Source organism: Micropterus salmoides, unplaced genomic scaffold, assembly GCF_014851395.1.
Source record: "Micropterus salmoides isolate LMB-PRFRI ecotype aquatic unplaced genomic scaffold, ASM1485139v1 Ms_hic_scaffold_8, whole genome shotgun sequence".
Classification (NCBI taxonomy): domain Eukaryota; kingdom Metazoa; phylum Chordata; class Actinopteri; order Centrarchiformes; family Centrarchidae; genus Micropterus; species Micropterus salmoides.
In genome coordinates, this window is record NW_024044570.1 from 4,391,530 (window position 1) to 4,406,318 (window position 14,789).

At 39.2% G+C, this 14,789-nt stretch overlaps 1 protein-coding gene across 1 annotated transcript in view; it reads left to right on the plus strand.

Moving 5' to 3' along the window:
- Positions 1-7,065: 7,065 nt before the first annotated feature.
- The window catches only part of LOC119893321 (voltage-dependent calcium channel subunit alpha-2/delta-4-like), a 164,186-nt gene continuing 156,462 nt past the window's right edge, over positions 7,066-14,789 (plus strand). Inside the window, exons 1-2 of the mRNA XM_038705395.1 lie at positions 7,066-7,305; positions 9,359-9,439. Of these exons, the coding sequence (XP_038561323.1) occupies positions 7,301-7,305; positions 9,359-9,439 (86 nt within the window). The 5' untranslated portion in view covers positions 7,066-7,300. The remainder of the gene's footprint in view (positions 7,306-9,358; positions 9,440-14,789) is intronic.

The following is a 14,789-nucleotide window of genomic DNA, read 5'->3' on the forward strand; positions in this document are numbered from 1 at the left end:
ACAAGGTGCCAAAATGCAGCCAGCTGAACATACATACCCGAACATACAGCAGCAAGCTAAAATGTTAGCATGGTAACATGTTCAATACTAAGGTGAAAGGAATTTACTTTATATTGAATATATGTTTATCAAGTCAAGATTCTTCCTTATTTTTTTTATTTATTTTTTTTTTACAATTAAAGCATTTTTCAATGTCTTTTCAGATTTTAGTTCATTGATACTTTCAACTGTTTATATCATTAAAATGTTTGAGTTTCAGCCTCATAAAGCTCCACCTGCTGCAGTCAGTGCCTGTTGCTGGCCAGCTGAATACCTCAAATGTTCTGTAATGGCTCTTAATCAGACATCAGCCTCAGAAAACCCCAGTGAGAGCTTTTCTTTTCCCTGGGTCAGTGGATTTAGACAAACCGCAGGATATAATCCCATTTTCCACTTACAGACGAAGCTGTGAACCCAGCGAATTTCGCCCTCTAAGTAGTGGAGGCGCCGTCCTGCCCTCTGCAGCCCGGCACACAGCCAGGGCAGGGTGGGGGGTCCCCGGCTCGAAGCAACCAAGAACAGCAGGAACAAACCCATCAGGCTATCTGAGAGAGAGAGAGAGAGAGAGAGAGTGGAGTCCAAATGATGAAAGAGAAGAAGAAGCTGTGAGAACTGGCCCTACTGCTGGAATACAGAATTTTTTTGCAATATCTGGACAACTTTCTACCTTTAAGAATCAAGAATCATCCACTAGTCACTAACAGATTATAGCTCTCCAGTGCTTCACGCTACATTTGTATCATACAGTTCATAGCCAAAAGTATGTGGACAGCTGAAAATTGCACCCATGTGTAATACGACTCTTCTGGTTTCAGTCTTTGTTGGACAACACTGATGTTTGGTGTTCAGGTCTGGCTCACAGTCGATGGTCAAGTTCATCCCAAAGGTTTTGGATGGGGTGGAGGTCAGGGCTCTGCACAGAACAGTTGTAAGCAACAGTAAGCAAATTGGGAAAACCATTTCTTCATGGAGCTGCTTTGTGTCCTGTGGTAACAGAAAGCTAGAAGAACACTGTTGTCTGAAATATAATTGTAATAGTAAAGATTTACCTTCATTGGAACTAAGAGGTCCAAACCAGGAAAAACAGACCCAGAACAAAAATACACACAAGCAAGGACAGCTGGGTTCAAGCTGAGTGATAGCTGGCTCCATGAGTAATATCTTTTTCTTCCTTTTCTGTTTATAATTAGGTTCAATGCCTTTAACATTTCCTCTTCCCTATTTCTTCAGTCACTAAAAGTTAGTTCTGATTTGGTTTGTCCAACATAAGAAAGCGACCATTTTGGTAATGACAAACAAGAAAAAGAAAACAGAAACCTCAAAGAACATATTCATCCTGGCTAAATAAAGGCTGGTGTCAACCTCAAAACACCTTCACTAGCTTGAACCTGCCCAGAACATTATACACAAACATAAACTCCAGACTGAGAGAAGGAAATCCTCTCTCGTCTGCTAACAGGTGGACTTGATACAGCTTGATGTCTTTCGCAGCCTTGGTTCTGCTGGCCGTTTTTATATAAACACTGAATGTTACGACCACCAGCCAGTATCAGGTTTAATATCAAACCGGCTGAAGCTCACGTTCACTGCACCCCAGGGAGCCACGGGCCGGGCCCGGCTGCAGCAGGGTGCCAGGACAAGGTAACCTGAGTGGGCGTGGAGAATCAGACTGTATGCTCAGGTGTGCTTAGACTGGGATCGAAAGCTACAATGATTCAGGTTTCTCCAGATTTCTTCTTCCTCAGCATAAAGGTGATTACTGTCAAACAGCAAGACAAACACAATCACTGATGTGCTAATAAAAAGAGCAGTTTGTGGCACAAAACGACTGAATTCCCCAAGAATTAGTTGATGCTGCTTATGTGTGTACATGGACCGAAGCGCTGGTACTTGACTCCTGCCATTTTGTCAAACTTTCTATTTTAGTCTGCTACATTTCGAAGGGAAATTGAACAGTTTATTCCATAGCACAGAAAAAACTACCACTTTCTGATTGGCTGGCAGGTTAAAGTGTATATAACAGTCAGGGTCCGATTTCACAAAGGTGTTTTGGATTGGCCTAACTCTACAGGCCAGTCTTAGATTAGTCCAGTGGTTCTCAAACTGGGGGTCAGGCCATTATTTTATATCAATTGTTAATGATAAATTATTTTTTTTTTTACCAGAGTTGGTGGGGCTTGAGCTTTTTTCGGCACCTGAAGTGGGGCGTTACAAAAAAAAGTTTGAACTACTGGATTACTCTGATGAAAGTTAGACAGTTTCACCAAATAAACTTCTTTTAAGGCTTAAAAGGCTACCTCTGAACTGAGCTTCACTGTATTGAGATTTTCTGTGTCTGGAAGGATTTTAGTATTTGCATATTTTCATAAAAGAGCAGGTCTAGACTGTACTCTGGGATATTATTTACATAAACCCAACAGTTCCCACCAAGAGCAGCACTAGGCGACAGAGGCAAGGAAAAACTTCCTTTTAAGAGGCAGAAACCTCGAGCAGAACCGTGGGCTCAGGGTGGGCGGCCATCTGCCTCGATGGGGGTGAGAGAGTGAGAGCGGTAGAATTCAAGGTTCAGGGTTCAGCTTTATTGTCATTATAAAATACATTATTGCATAATGAAATACAGCTGTAGCCATCTCCACACACACAGAAAAAGAATATGTATAAACAAGTATTCAAATATTTACTGATTCATTTTGGGCATTTTTCCTGGAAATAGGGACAAATAGCTAGAGTTTTCCAAGTGGTTAAAATTAGAATAGAATCAATCAATAAAATTGAATAATTAAGTATTTAAAAGGACAACTAAAGGAAGATATAGAGTTATGTATATGCAAAAATATATATTTACATGGATGATGCTTGGTACTCAAACTGAGTCAAAGTGGACACTGTTTCACAAATATCAGACTATTTTTATGAAGATTAAAGTCCTAATATTATCATCCTGTTGCTGCTGTTAACATTTACATAAATGTTTTGGGTGTATATGTGTATGTATATATGCAACTGTAAATATGTTACCATATTTTAAAATGCAGATGTTTATCTGTTAAGTTCTGTGTGTGTGTGAAGCATCAAGCGACTACAAAGTTTCTTTTCGTTGTATAATCTTATGTTGTATAATGATAAATAAACTACCTCGATACCTGAATTTATACTGTATACACACATATACACACAAAAATATGTACAATATGTGCAATATATGTGTAATATGCAAGTAATAGTGCAAAAATGTTAGTTAGTAGAGGGAATGTGCAAGGATGGTGGTGTGGCAATGTACATCTGAAGACCTGCTCTGTCAACCGTGTTTTCTAATTTTAAAAAAGTCTTAATTTGCACAGAATTCGTAGGTAAAATGACATAAATTTTCAAGAATTTGACCGTCCGTTAAAGCCCCCCTCCCGCCAGTTTTAACTGCCGTTTTTGGTTAATGTTCTTTCTCAAACTTAGTCGGACATAATACATTACCATGACAACCAAAAACTGACCAGCTGGAGGGTTCACTAACGTTATGCTGTGTTAACATCACTACACTGTAAAGTTTAGTACACTTTACTGTCTGGCAGGAGTAGCTATTACTGACCCCTGATAGAAACTAATGTGCTGGCTAACTACAACTTAGTTAACGTAGCTAACTAAACTAGAAAGACAAACCAACAATCAGACACAGAGAGACATACCTGCTGTAAGTTCTAAGTAAATGACATGATAAATTGGTTAGCTAGATCACAACGATGTTTATCGGTTTGATGCTCTGACTTAATGAGGCGTGACGGCGTGACAGTTTTTTAACGAGGCATGACGTATGACTTACTATTATGGAATTACTATAGTCATACGTCACAACCCCGTTTTAACAACTAAGCAACTTTTGCAACTTCGAGCACAAAATTAAGCCATTTGTCAAAAAATATCTGGCGAACTATGTGGCTAATCAACATTGTAAGGAAATGACTCAGAAAAATATGAAATATCATAGAAATGTCAAAATACACTGGAGGAGGGCTTTAATTTTTCTATTAAGGTGGTCATTTTGTTGAGGAAAAGGGACTGAAAAAAGTTACTGATCATACTTTTTGAGTTTTTATCATAATTGTTTTGAATGTTCTACCTCAGATATGTAAAGTGATCCCCTGTTTGGCATCAGGTGTGTTCTAGTTTCACCACAACAATATGGCCCTTCAATTTTCATTCAAGGGCAAAAATTAGCCTATAAACTTGAAAGAAATAATGATTTGACATTTATCGTTCTGATTATGAATTACATATCTATATTCATGTCGAATGCTATGAAATGTTTTCATCGTGATAACATTTTTAGCCATATCGCCCAGCCCTACTTACATGTCCTAAAATGTGGCTATTTGTTAGACGGAAGCGACAGTCTCTCTTTGTGGAACAGCTGAACCACCAGCAGTAATACAGCTGATGGACTTGACTGTGAACAAGCAGCTGAGCCTGAAGGAGAAGCTCTTGATTTACTAGTTGATGATCCAACAGTTAAACCCTCACCTGCAATCACAAGCTTTGGGAAATGACCGAAAACATTACTGAGTGACAACTGATAATGAGAACATGGAGGACTCCATAAATGTGGAGCATCTTAACAACACGTAGGCCATAAAGATAGAGGAGGACAAGATGTTTTGATGTTTGGTCAGATGTAACAGAACAATGAATAAAAGGCTCTTTGGATAATGGAAATGATGGAAAGGCTGGACATTTACAAATGTCTTAGCAGGGGGGAGGAAGTAAAACTTTATCAGTAGACAAAGAAAAGAGAAAAGAAGTGTCATGTGTGTCATATAAATGATTTAATGTAAGAAGACACAAAGACTTTCCTTTTTAAAGCTAAAGCAAAAATCATCGTGCTTTCATGCTTTAAAAAACTTAAACCGGTGGAAACAACCATGTCAAACTAGCACATTATTGCTTGGTGTTTGCTGCAGGTTATGTTTCGAATCCAGGCTCATTGTGTTTCCACTTTCTGATTCTAGTTTAATGTCGTGTTAACTTCATGTCAGCATCATTAAAGTATAAAATTAGAGCTTTCCTCCAGTATTTTGGTTGTCGTCATCATGCAGTACCCTTTCCCTCGTACTTTGCCAGTGTTTTGGGTTCCCAGGGCGGCTGTTGAGAGATTGGTCTACCATATTGAGTCTAATGTAGAAAACAAGACTTCCAGGTCACGGCGTCCTGTTCGGTAACATGGCAGGATCGTTTGTCCCCGTGGGAGTTTCCCCCACGGACACTTCCCTCAGGTCCTCAGGCTGGCTGCTGTCCCCTCTAGGTCCTCCACCCTGCAGTATCCCAGCCTGCAGCCTGCAGGGGGTGGAGGGTGGAAGCAGTGTCAGAGGTGAAGGTGGATGAAGTTTCCAGATGCTCCACCAGTGTTTGGACTGCTGACACTGCAGCTCTGTATGTGTGCACTTAAGTCCACGATTTACGGTTTACAGTGTTGGTTCGACTTCAGGACGTCATCATTCACTTTTTTATGTTTATCCTGCAGTCATCTGCTCTCCACTGGACTTTTTCAGATTCTCCGGTATTTTTTGGATTTAGCTTTATGTAATTACCTACAAAGCCCTCAGTTTAACATTGACATACCTGTGCTGCACCATTACTCAAAGAAGCAATTTTCTAAATCTATAAAATGGCTGAAATATTGAGAAATACCCATCACCAGAGCCCAAAATGATGTCTCCAAAACGTCTGCACTCTAAAGATATTCAGTTTACACGGATATAAAACACAGAAGTACTGAAAATTCTCACATTTTTTAATTTAAAGCCAGATAATATTTAGTGTTTTTGATCAATAAATTAACTCTCAACAACTTAATTATATAAATAAAGTTCAATTGTTTAATCGATTATCAAAAACTGTTGCTGATGAATCTTCATACTCTTAATGTACTGTTCCAAGGTAATAATTGATGAGAAAAATACTTAGTGTATGGTGTGTGGTGTGAATGGTTCATATTTTCCTTGTTGTCCTCTTGCATTCTGTTGATGTGGTGAGAGACTCCGCAAAGACAAACTTTAACTCAATCATAAGTGAGTTCACTGTGTATAAAAAGGATGCATATCTATCTGTACTTTTCTGAAGTGGGCCAGTGTTTGTGCTTCCCTGTGACCTTTGACCTGCTGACTGGGGGTCATTGTCTCAGTACAACAGGTGTCTGTCCATCTGTGAAAGACATAACAGTTCTGATTCACTCTGAGCTCAGGAAACTGTTCACAACCTCAACTCATAGATAGATAGATAGATAAATGGATAGATAAAGTTGACGGTGCTCTAGAGATAATTTCCTATTTTAGTTTTTTCTTTGCTGGTTATTGGTTTAAATTAATTAAGTCATAATAACTCGTACAAAAAACAACAACATATTGCACAAATATATAATAAAATTAACCTTTGTAACGTGGGGGATTAGAGTCCAAGTTAAGCCAAAATATCTTCCTCACTAAACTTTATGATGTGGCAACATGCTAAATAATGCATGTCAAAAAGATTCATTTTACTGTATTAACTAGTGCTGAAATCAGCAATGATAGATTAATGCTGTGCAGCGGACAGTTTCTGCTATTTCTGGACATTTTACAAACCAAACAATTAACTCTTAATTAACACTTAATCAACAACATAACACTTACATTAATAAAAAAGAATTGTTCGTTGCAGCCTTGGTATTAAATGTTAAGTATCTAAAATAATACCTGAGAATGTATTTGATTTCATAGAAGAGGATTTGTGAAGCACCTAATAAGTTTATTAACACAAATTATTTATAAATATATATATATTTTTATCAAACAACATTTGTTTTCATCTTTTCCAAACTTTTCATTGAATGCTTCAAATTAGTGAAACAGCGCCTCTCTGGGTTGTAACGGCCGGTAAACGTTAGTCAATGTGAGCGGTCACAAAAGGGTACTGCACTCGTCCAGTTCAGGTAATCATGGAGAAGAAGCAGCCAGGTGAGGTTGACATCCGTTGGTAAATAGAAAAGGAAGTGGTCGCACCTGTGAAGCTGAGTCGGTTGCAGTTTAGCCTCACAACAAATAAACTGTAGCAAGTTATCACCTAAAATAACCGGGCTAGTTACTTACATCGGTTATGGGATGTTAGCTAGCTAGAAATTCAGGCTAGCTACTAGTAGTTGGAGTCCTAACCGCCAAAAAGCAGCACGTACAGCGACATTATGATGTGGATACGGGTCAGAAAACCTCCATGAGGGGAAGGAGACTTGCCTCTTCAAATGATGTGAGTTAAATATAACAATATGCCTTTTTCTGTCCCTTTTTTCTTTTGCCGTTTTCATTCTTTACTGCTTGTTAAATATCCCGCGGTGATTCTGTCTATTTACTGGCTCCGGCTCTGTCTATTTACTGGGTGTGAGTGGACAGTGGTGAACAAAGTACTCAACTCTTTTACCACAGGGTAGAAATACTCTGTTACACGCAAGAGTCCCGCATTCAAAACTTTGGCCTCATAATGTCCTTAAAACTTACTTTTTAAGTACTTTTATATGCAGAATGGCTAAAATCAGAATCATAATTTTATTATTTGATTATAATTAGTGATGCAGTAATGTTAATGACTTTCATGTTGCAGCTGGTAAAGGTGGAAGTAATTGTACCTTACTTACAGCTGGGTAGTGTAATCAATAATAAGACTTAATAATAATTACTTTGTCGATTTATATTTTGTATTGCTAATCTATGTCTGCAAAGTAACAGTAACCAACGCTTTAAAATAAATGTATGTAGTGCAGTAAAAGTACAACATCTGCGTCTGAAATGTACACTAGTAGTGGAGATAGTTAGAAGTATAATGTAACAGAAAATAGAATTACTTAAGGTAAAGTACAAGTACCATAAAATTGTTTTTGTAATATTACTTAGTTACTTTCGCACCACTGGTTGTATTGAGCCCGTTTCTGATTGTTGCCTGTACTGAAGGTCTGCTAGTTCCAGTAAGATTTGTTTGTTGTACTTAAGTGTTGTACTTATAATATAAGTATTATAATATGTAACTGTATTACTGTAGTTCTCATAGGCAGAAGCAATGGCTGATAATTGTGCCTGAGGGAGATAAAAACATCGTAATTAGTAACAGAAAGTCTTAAACATTGTTCTCAATACAAGGAATAGTAAATATTTCTGTTTATACTTGAATGCGATGTTTACTGAGATATAACTGTTATTTTTCCTATGATGGCCAGCTCCTCAAACCATCATTATAAAGTATGCATGCAGGTGCTTAACACTGACGAACACTGACTGTGAACTAAGTCAAGTGTCCAGTTTTTCAATCCTCCTACCCTCTCTCATATTAACAGAACAACAAATGTATGAACTTTAGAGAAACCACAGCCACTCATTAGGTTGAACGCTGAAACATTTTTCTTAGACTTCAATATTTTCTAACACATAACTGAACTAGCAATCATTTTTGCAGTGGGAACAGTTTTATTTTTTTTCAGTTGTTTTCAAAAGGCATTGACCGTTTTGTGCACTGCAAATGCACCCTGGGCACCTCGCATGTTTTTGCACCAATTTTGCACCAAAATTTCAGCCGAAAAGTGCCTAATGTCAATGCTGGATAGAAAACAGAAGGTCTGGAGGCAAAGACTTTGGTATTTTGGGTAAGTTTTCATTAATTTAAACTGTACTAGTAGTTAAGTGGTAGCATACAGTTCATGTTTTGTGTTAAGCCGTTACCTTTTTTCTGTTAGATAAACTGTAGGCCTAAACCCAAAATATAAGTTGACGTTAAAACAAACAACCTAGCACAAACATGCTCAGCCGCTCGGCAGGACCAAGGGGCTTCCTGTGTTAAGTTTTGTGATGTTAGGTCTGCCAGTTTACATCACATTGTCTAAATATCCCCGACTCTAATCCTAAAATAAGGCTTGAACTGACCGTCATCCAGGCAAAGCTAGTGAACCAGCTGGTGGTAACGTTACTCTCATCCATGCATTGATATTTTTGATGTGAACATGATCTTTTAATATTCTTTTATTAATTCATAATTGTATATATTCATTAATGATATGTACCTTGTGAGTATAAAGTAAAGACAATTTACTAGTTCTCAGGTAGCACAGATCATTTCACTTAGTCAGTGTTTTTGTTAAACTCCAAAGTTTCTCTCGAGGGAAGCGTTTGCAGCAACGATCATCCAGTTAACTCACTGTTAAAGTGACGTTTCTCACCACGACTCATTCATCTTCATCACTGAGACGTTTCCACACAGACACATTCAGCATTATAAATCGATTGAAGTTGATGATGTTTTGTCTTTGCTCTTTCAGGCTAACAGGCGTGGTCGTAGACCTTAAGTTACAGGTTACTTCCTATGGCCCCCCCCAACCCTCCAGAACAGACCGCTTTCTGTGAGTAACTACTGTAATTCCCCCCAATTATCACAGTGTCACAGGCTGCAGGTTAAAGCTTCACACCTGCAGAGGTGTCTATGGGCAGATGTACAGATATTATCACAATATTCATCTTACTTTTTCTTAAATCTGAATTGCTGCTATTACAACTAAAATATTGTAAAATTACTTCGCACCACGACTGCCTTGGAGTTTAAGAAACCTTATGAACACCGAATATTGAACAGTATGTAAAAAAAAAAAAAAAAATCCTAATTTTAAAGACAAAAGACACTAATTAAACAGTTATTTGTTGCTTTTGCGGTAGAAATTTTAGACATCATTAGTCTTTTTTTAAGCCATCAAACGCCTGTAGGTGAGAAGATTCGGTCACCAATCATCAAACATTATGAGGGACCAGCAGGTCAAAGGTCAGAGCCTCACTACCTCTTACAGATATCACAGATATTCCTGGGTCTCCATTCAGTCCACCAATGCTGTGAAGAAACCGCCAATTAACTGAAGTGTAAATTCCTGCAGAAAGCAGCTTCATGGCCTCAGAACGTCTCTCTTCACCCAGGATGCTATTTTAAGTAGGAATCTGGTCCCGGGGCTTAGAGGGTGTCCATAGCTCACATTCCCAACCAGAGGCACTCAAGTCTACAGGCTGTATTTTGGGAACACATGGTTATCCCGGCTCCTCGTTGCAGCGCTCTGATTCTCGTTTCAGTGAAGCAAATCTCACACACTTCCTGTTGTTACGTCATTTAGTGTTTGTGGTTTATATTAAGCTTTGTTCTGTACAGGCTGCACATGATACTTTAGCTATTCTTAAAGAAGGATTCTGGTTTATTACAGCTTGTGTCTTATTTTCATAGGTGTGTCTGAACAGAGATGGCATATTTCAGCCATCAGCTTCTAATATTCACATTTTCTTTTGCTGCTTTTCTGGAAATTTGGCTACACTTTGCTCTAGATTTGGATGGAAACCCGACGGATGACGGTTGATAGTTTGAATCAGGGCCAGGACACACATTGACTTAACTGTCATCGTAGCTCCACCTACCTTCAACGTGTTCCAACCAAACACAGTAACTGAGAGCACCTTGGTGCGTGTGCAGGACCTATAATTCACAGCAACATTTATTTTCAGTTTGTGTTTTGCTCGTACGTTATTACACCTGTCTGTAAATGTACAGTATGTACTGTATGTATGTACTGTATGTGCGTGTGTTGCTCAAGAGAGAAATGCAGCTTCCTGTCCTCACCTTCATAACAAACATCTTCCTCTGACACAACCAGCTGCACCACCGAAAATAGTTTACAACTGAGCCGGCAGATGTAGGTGTGAGATCATCCACCTGCAGCAGAGTTTACCGTCCGTGATACCTCCATCTCCATCCACCTTTTCACAAAAAAGCTAGATTTTAACAGTTTTTCTACACAAATGGCAGCATACATAAGGAACACTGATGGATTTTAGATGAATGTGATAACGTTTTCTTCTCTGGCACAGTCACATGCAGGAATTCATATTCTCACTGGATTTCAGGGGTTTCTTACTGATGCAACTATAATCGCAGTCTTTGTTGTTCAGTTTATTGTCCTCTGTTTACTCAGTCTTTCAGTGTGCTCCCTTGAGATTAAAACAATCTATGTATGTTGGTGGTTATAGTCATGATTTTGAGTTTCTCTCCTTAAATCAGCAGTAGTGAATTATTTTAAAAATCACTTTTTGGCATATTTGCTGAACTGTCAATATATCCCGACAGCAGCACATGAGACAGATAATCCTCCTACTGCCCCTAATGCCATTTGCAAAAATAAAGGGGATAAGCGAGAGTTCAACACCTGCATAGAGGGCTCCATGTAGGCTGAAAAATTGTGTTACAACCCTGCAGATTCCCGCCGCACACGGGAGATGTAACCGTACTGTTTAGATAAGAAGCTCTCTGAGAATCTAAAAAAACTATTCGGCCATCAGCGACGCTACGTTGAGCCTTGTTGGTGGTCTGATTAAACAGTCACAGTCTGACAAACACTGCACTCCAATCACTGCTTATGCACACTCTCCAAGGGTTTTTTCTCGCTCAGAATGGGCCTTTGGGGGGGGACTTTGCGCGACAGTAAGCATGGCCGGTACGCGTACAGTAAAAGCAATGAGTCACCTTATCACTGAAATATATGTATTTTCTTGTAATTTCTGACCATTTGATAAACAAAATAAATCCACAACCTGGGGGAGTAAAGGTATAAAAGTAAAGTGTGATGTTAGTATAATAATATATTTACAGGTTACACTTGATTTGGATAATTTGCTTACAAATAGTTTATTAGTTAATATTAGTTAAGATTCAGCTGTTTCACAAATAAAACCTTTCTCTGATATCAGCCTGCACCACTGTGGTTAAGGTTTGATTAGTGCTAATGTTTGTGTATTCATTATAATTTCAGATCATATTAGGCTACAGGCTACTATAGCTTACTATTAGTAGTCTAATATTAATTCCAGTTGGACAAAACATTAGTTTCATTTTTGTGGGTTGTTTTCAGTTATTGTGTAAGACAAATACTCGTGGTCATTTTTTTTGCAAAGTAGCCTACAAACTCGTCAATAATAAAAACTGTGCATACATAACAACAAAGTTTGCTGTAGTGCCTCATCCTTTTTTTAATGTCCCGCCTACTCCAGGCTGTGATTGGTTGGTTCGCGAAAAGAGACTTTGACGAGCTTGATGCACACGGCTGCACGAAAGGCTCGGGAACGGGTGAGCGTCACGTAGGGCCCAGAGAGCCTGATTTGAAGAGGGCAGACGAGAGTCCTGATGCCGGTACGCCAAAGGGTAAAATGTAAAAGTGACAGTACCGGTGAATACCGACACACTTTAAGCACAAACGGCTTTTATATTGTGAGAAATAACAGGAAGTCTGCTCTCCCAGTAGCGCGAGCTCATCTTCGTAGTGGAGCGTTCAGGTGAAGTCAAACCAACGCTACAGCTGGTTTATTAATCCAGCGCTAGTTAAAATAAAATAAAAAATAAATAAAAAAAGAGGTGGAGAGGTGACTGCTGGGAGCCAAGACGTCATGTTTAAGTTTATGTTCTGCTTGCTTAACAGTTGTTTGATAAATGCCTATTAAAACACATTCGGAGAATATTTGAAAGGCGCTGGTGATTTTCCTTTGGCGCTCGCTAAAACCTCTTTGGGGGGAGGCAAAAATTTCTCCATGCAGGTAAAACCGTGTCTCCTCCTACACCCCCCTCCTCATATATGCTCTCACTAAGTCAAGCTCAATAACTACAATAATTACTGTAACTGCCCATCCCTCCTTTGCCAACAGTGTACAGTATAAAACATACCCGCGCTTTACGCTGAGCTTCTGGCTCATTATGTTTGATGCCGTGGTGCTCGTATCAGCGAGTGACTGACGCATGACGAAAAAACAGTATGTACCAGTATACCGCAGGATGCTTCAGTAATTAACTTTGAAAAACAACAACGTTAAATGAACATCCAGACTTTGCAAACGCCAGCCCAGAATGCCTCACACCGCCACAGAAAACCAAGATGGCCGACCTGTCAGCAGGCGGCTGGCCTCGGCTCTGAGTGCTCTGGGCTGTAAGAGGAGAAAAGTCGAACCCCCCCTCGATGAAAAGCTCATTTAAAGCTCCGGGTGTGGTACATATGGCTGCTCCATTTTTAAGAATCTCTCTTTTAACACTTGGCAGAGAAGTGCAGGAGAACGAGCGCTGCCCTGCGAGCTCGAGGTCGGATTATGAATGGCTCCCAGGGGTCTGCTTCCGACTGACGAGGTCCAAACTCTGCAGAGGGGACACCCGGGGGACGCAACAGTACGAGCCGCAGGATTCAGCCTGGTGAAGAGCTGAAACCCAAGCATCATTGAATATTTCATCGGCCGTGCGGAGAGTCACCGCTGTTTTGGAAATGTGATAGTTTAGTGTCAAACAGTGGACTAAAGATGTGCAGGAGGGACGCCAAGTTCAATGCCAAAACAGACCAGCGGCAAATAACTCAGAGTGATGTTTACAGCTTCGCATCAACTCAGGAGAACAGCTCTAGAAGATGATCTGAAAGATTTTTAGGTCCTGATTTCACCAAACAGTGCAGCTGCAGATTTTCATGAACTCAAGTTTTGGTTTGGAAAATTACAGGATTTTAACACTGAAACTAATTTTGAGAATGAAAACGACCAATAACAGGGAAGTCTGCGTGACTCTTTTTATTTATAAAAACTACAAAATGATCTTCTTTCATGTTCATCGAATCGCCAGCTATTCCACATCTTAATGTTTGCTGTATTATGCATGATTCAAATAAAAAAACAAAAAGAAAAACATCAAATAGTGAACCATCGTCATTAGCCCAAACTGAAACTAGGTTTAGTGTAACAGTTTAAAGTTATTTCGAGCGAGAACTTGAATCATCCTGTGTCAAATTCATCAATAAGTAGTTAACAAACTAATCAAAAGTAACTAAACATTTTAATCGATCTACTGGTTCAGCTCTTAAACATGTAGTTCATTTACTCACATCACTTTGTGTTAAAAAATGAAATCACGTTAGCTTGAGTCTATTGAGTTTAAGTGAAATCACAGTCTCGCCGTTGGAGAAAGCTGCCAAGCCTTTGAAAACATGAACATAAACAGACTAAGTGTTTGGTGTGAAGAGGTTTTTCCCCTGACAGTTTTACTTCCTGAGAGGTTTGGATGAACTCACTAACAGAGTATTTATTGACGGACTCAGAATCACTGAATCTGACCTCGGTGACCTTCTGATTGGACGTGAACCCGGTGGCTGAAAGGTTGCAACCTTTCTGACCATTTCCCCTGTTTGGCTTTACGGAGTTGATACTTCAGAGCCAGCTGGGAATTCAGATACACAAACAAAACAAGCTTCTGACCCAACTGAGTCACTGACCAGAATAAAGAGCGGACGAGGGGTTTCAACAGGCCACATTAGCACAGTGTCACTCATCTGAACTCAGATTATGATTTTATTTTTATTTTATTTAATGTATTTTTGGGACATTTAGGTTAGATAGAGGACAGACAGGAAATGAGGGGAGAGAGAGGGAGAGAACGCTATACTATTCTTTGTGGGTTCATCAATACTGATAAATGACCTGCATAGATTTAATGAACGTTAACAATCGCTAACATGTTATTACACTTAGTAAAAGTAGGCTACCGTTTCTTGAGATTCAGCAAAAATATGTGGCATTTTCTGCGTTCCAACAATGTGAACAGCAAAGTGTCAGAAAAGGACCTTTTAATAAGTCAATGCATAATTCGGCAAAATGGATGTTGTAGGCTACCTGCCGAAATTTGCATCCACCTCTTTTCTCAGT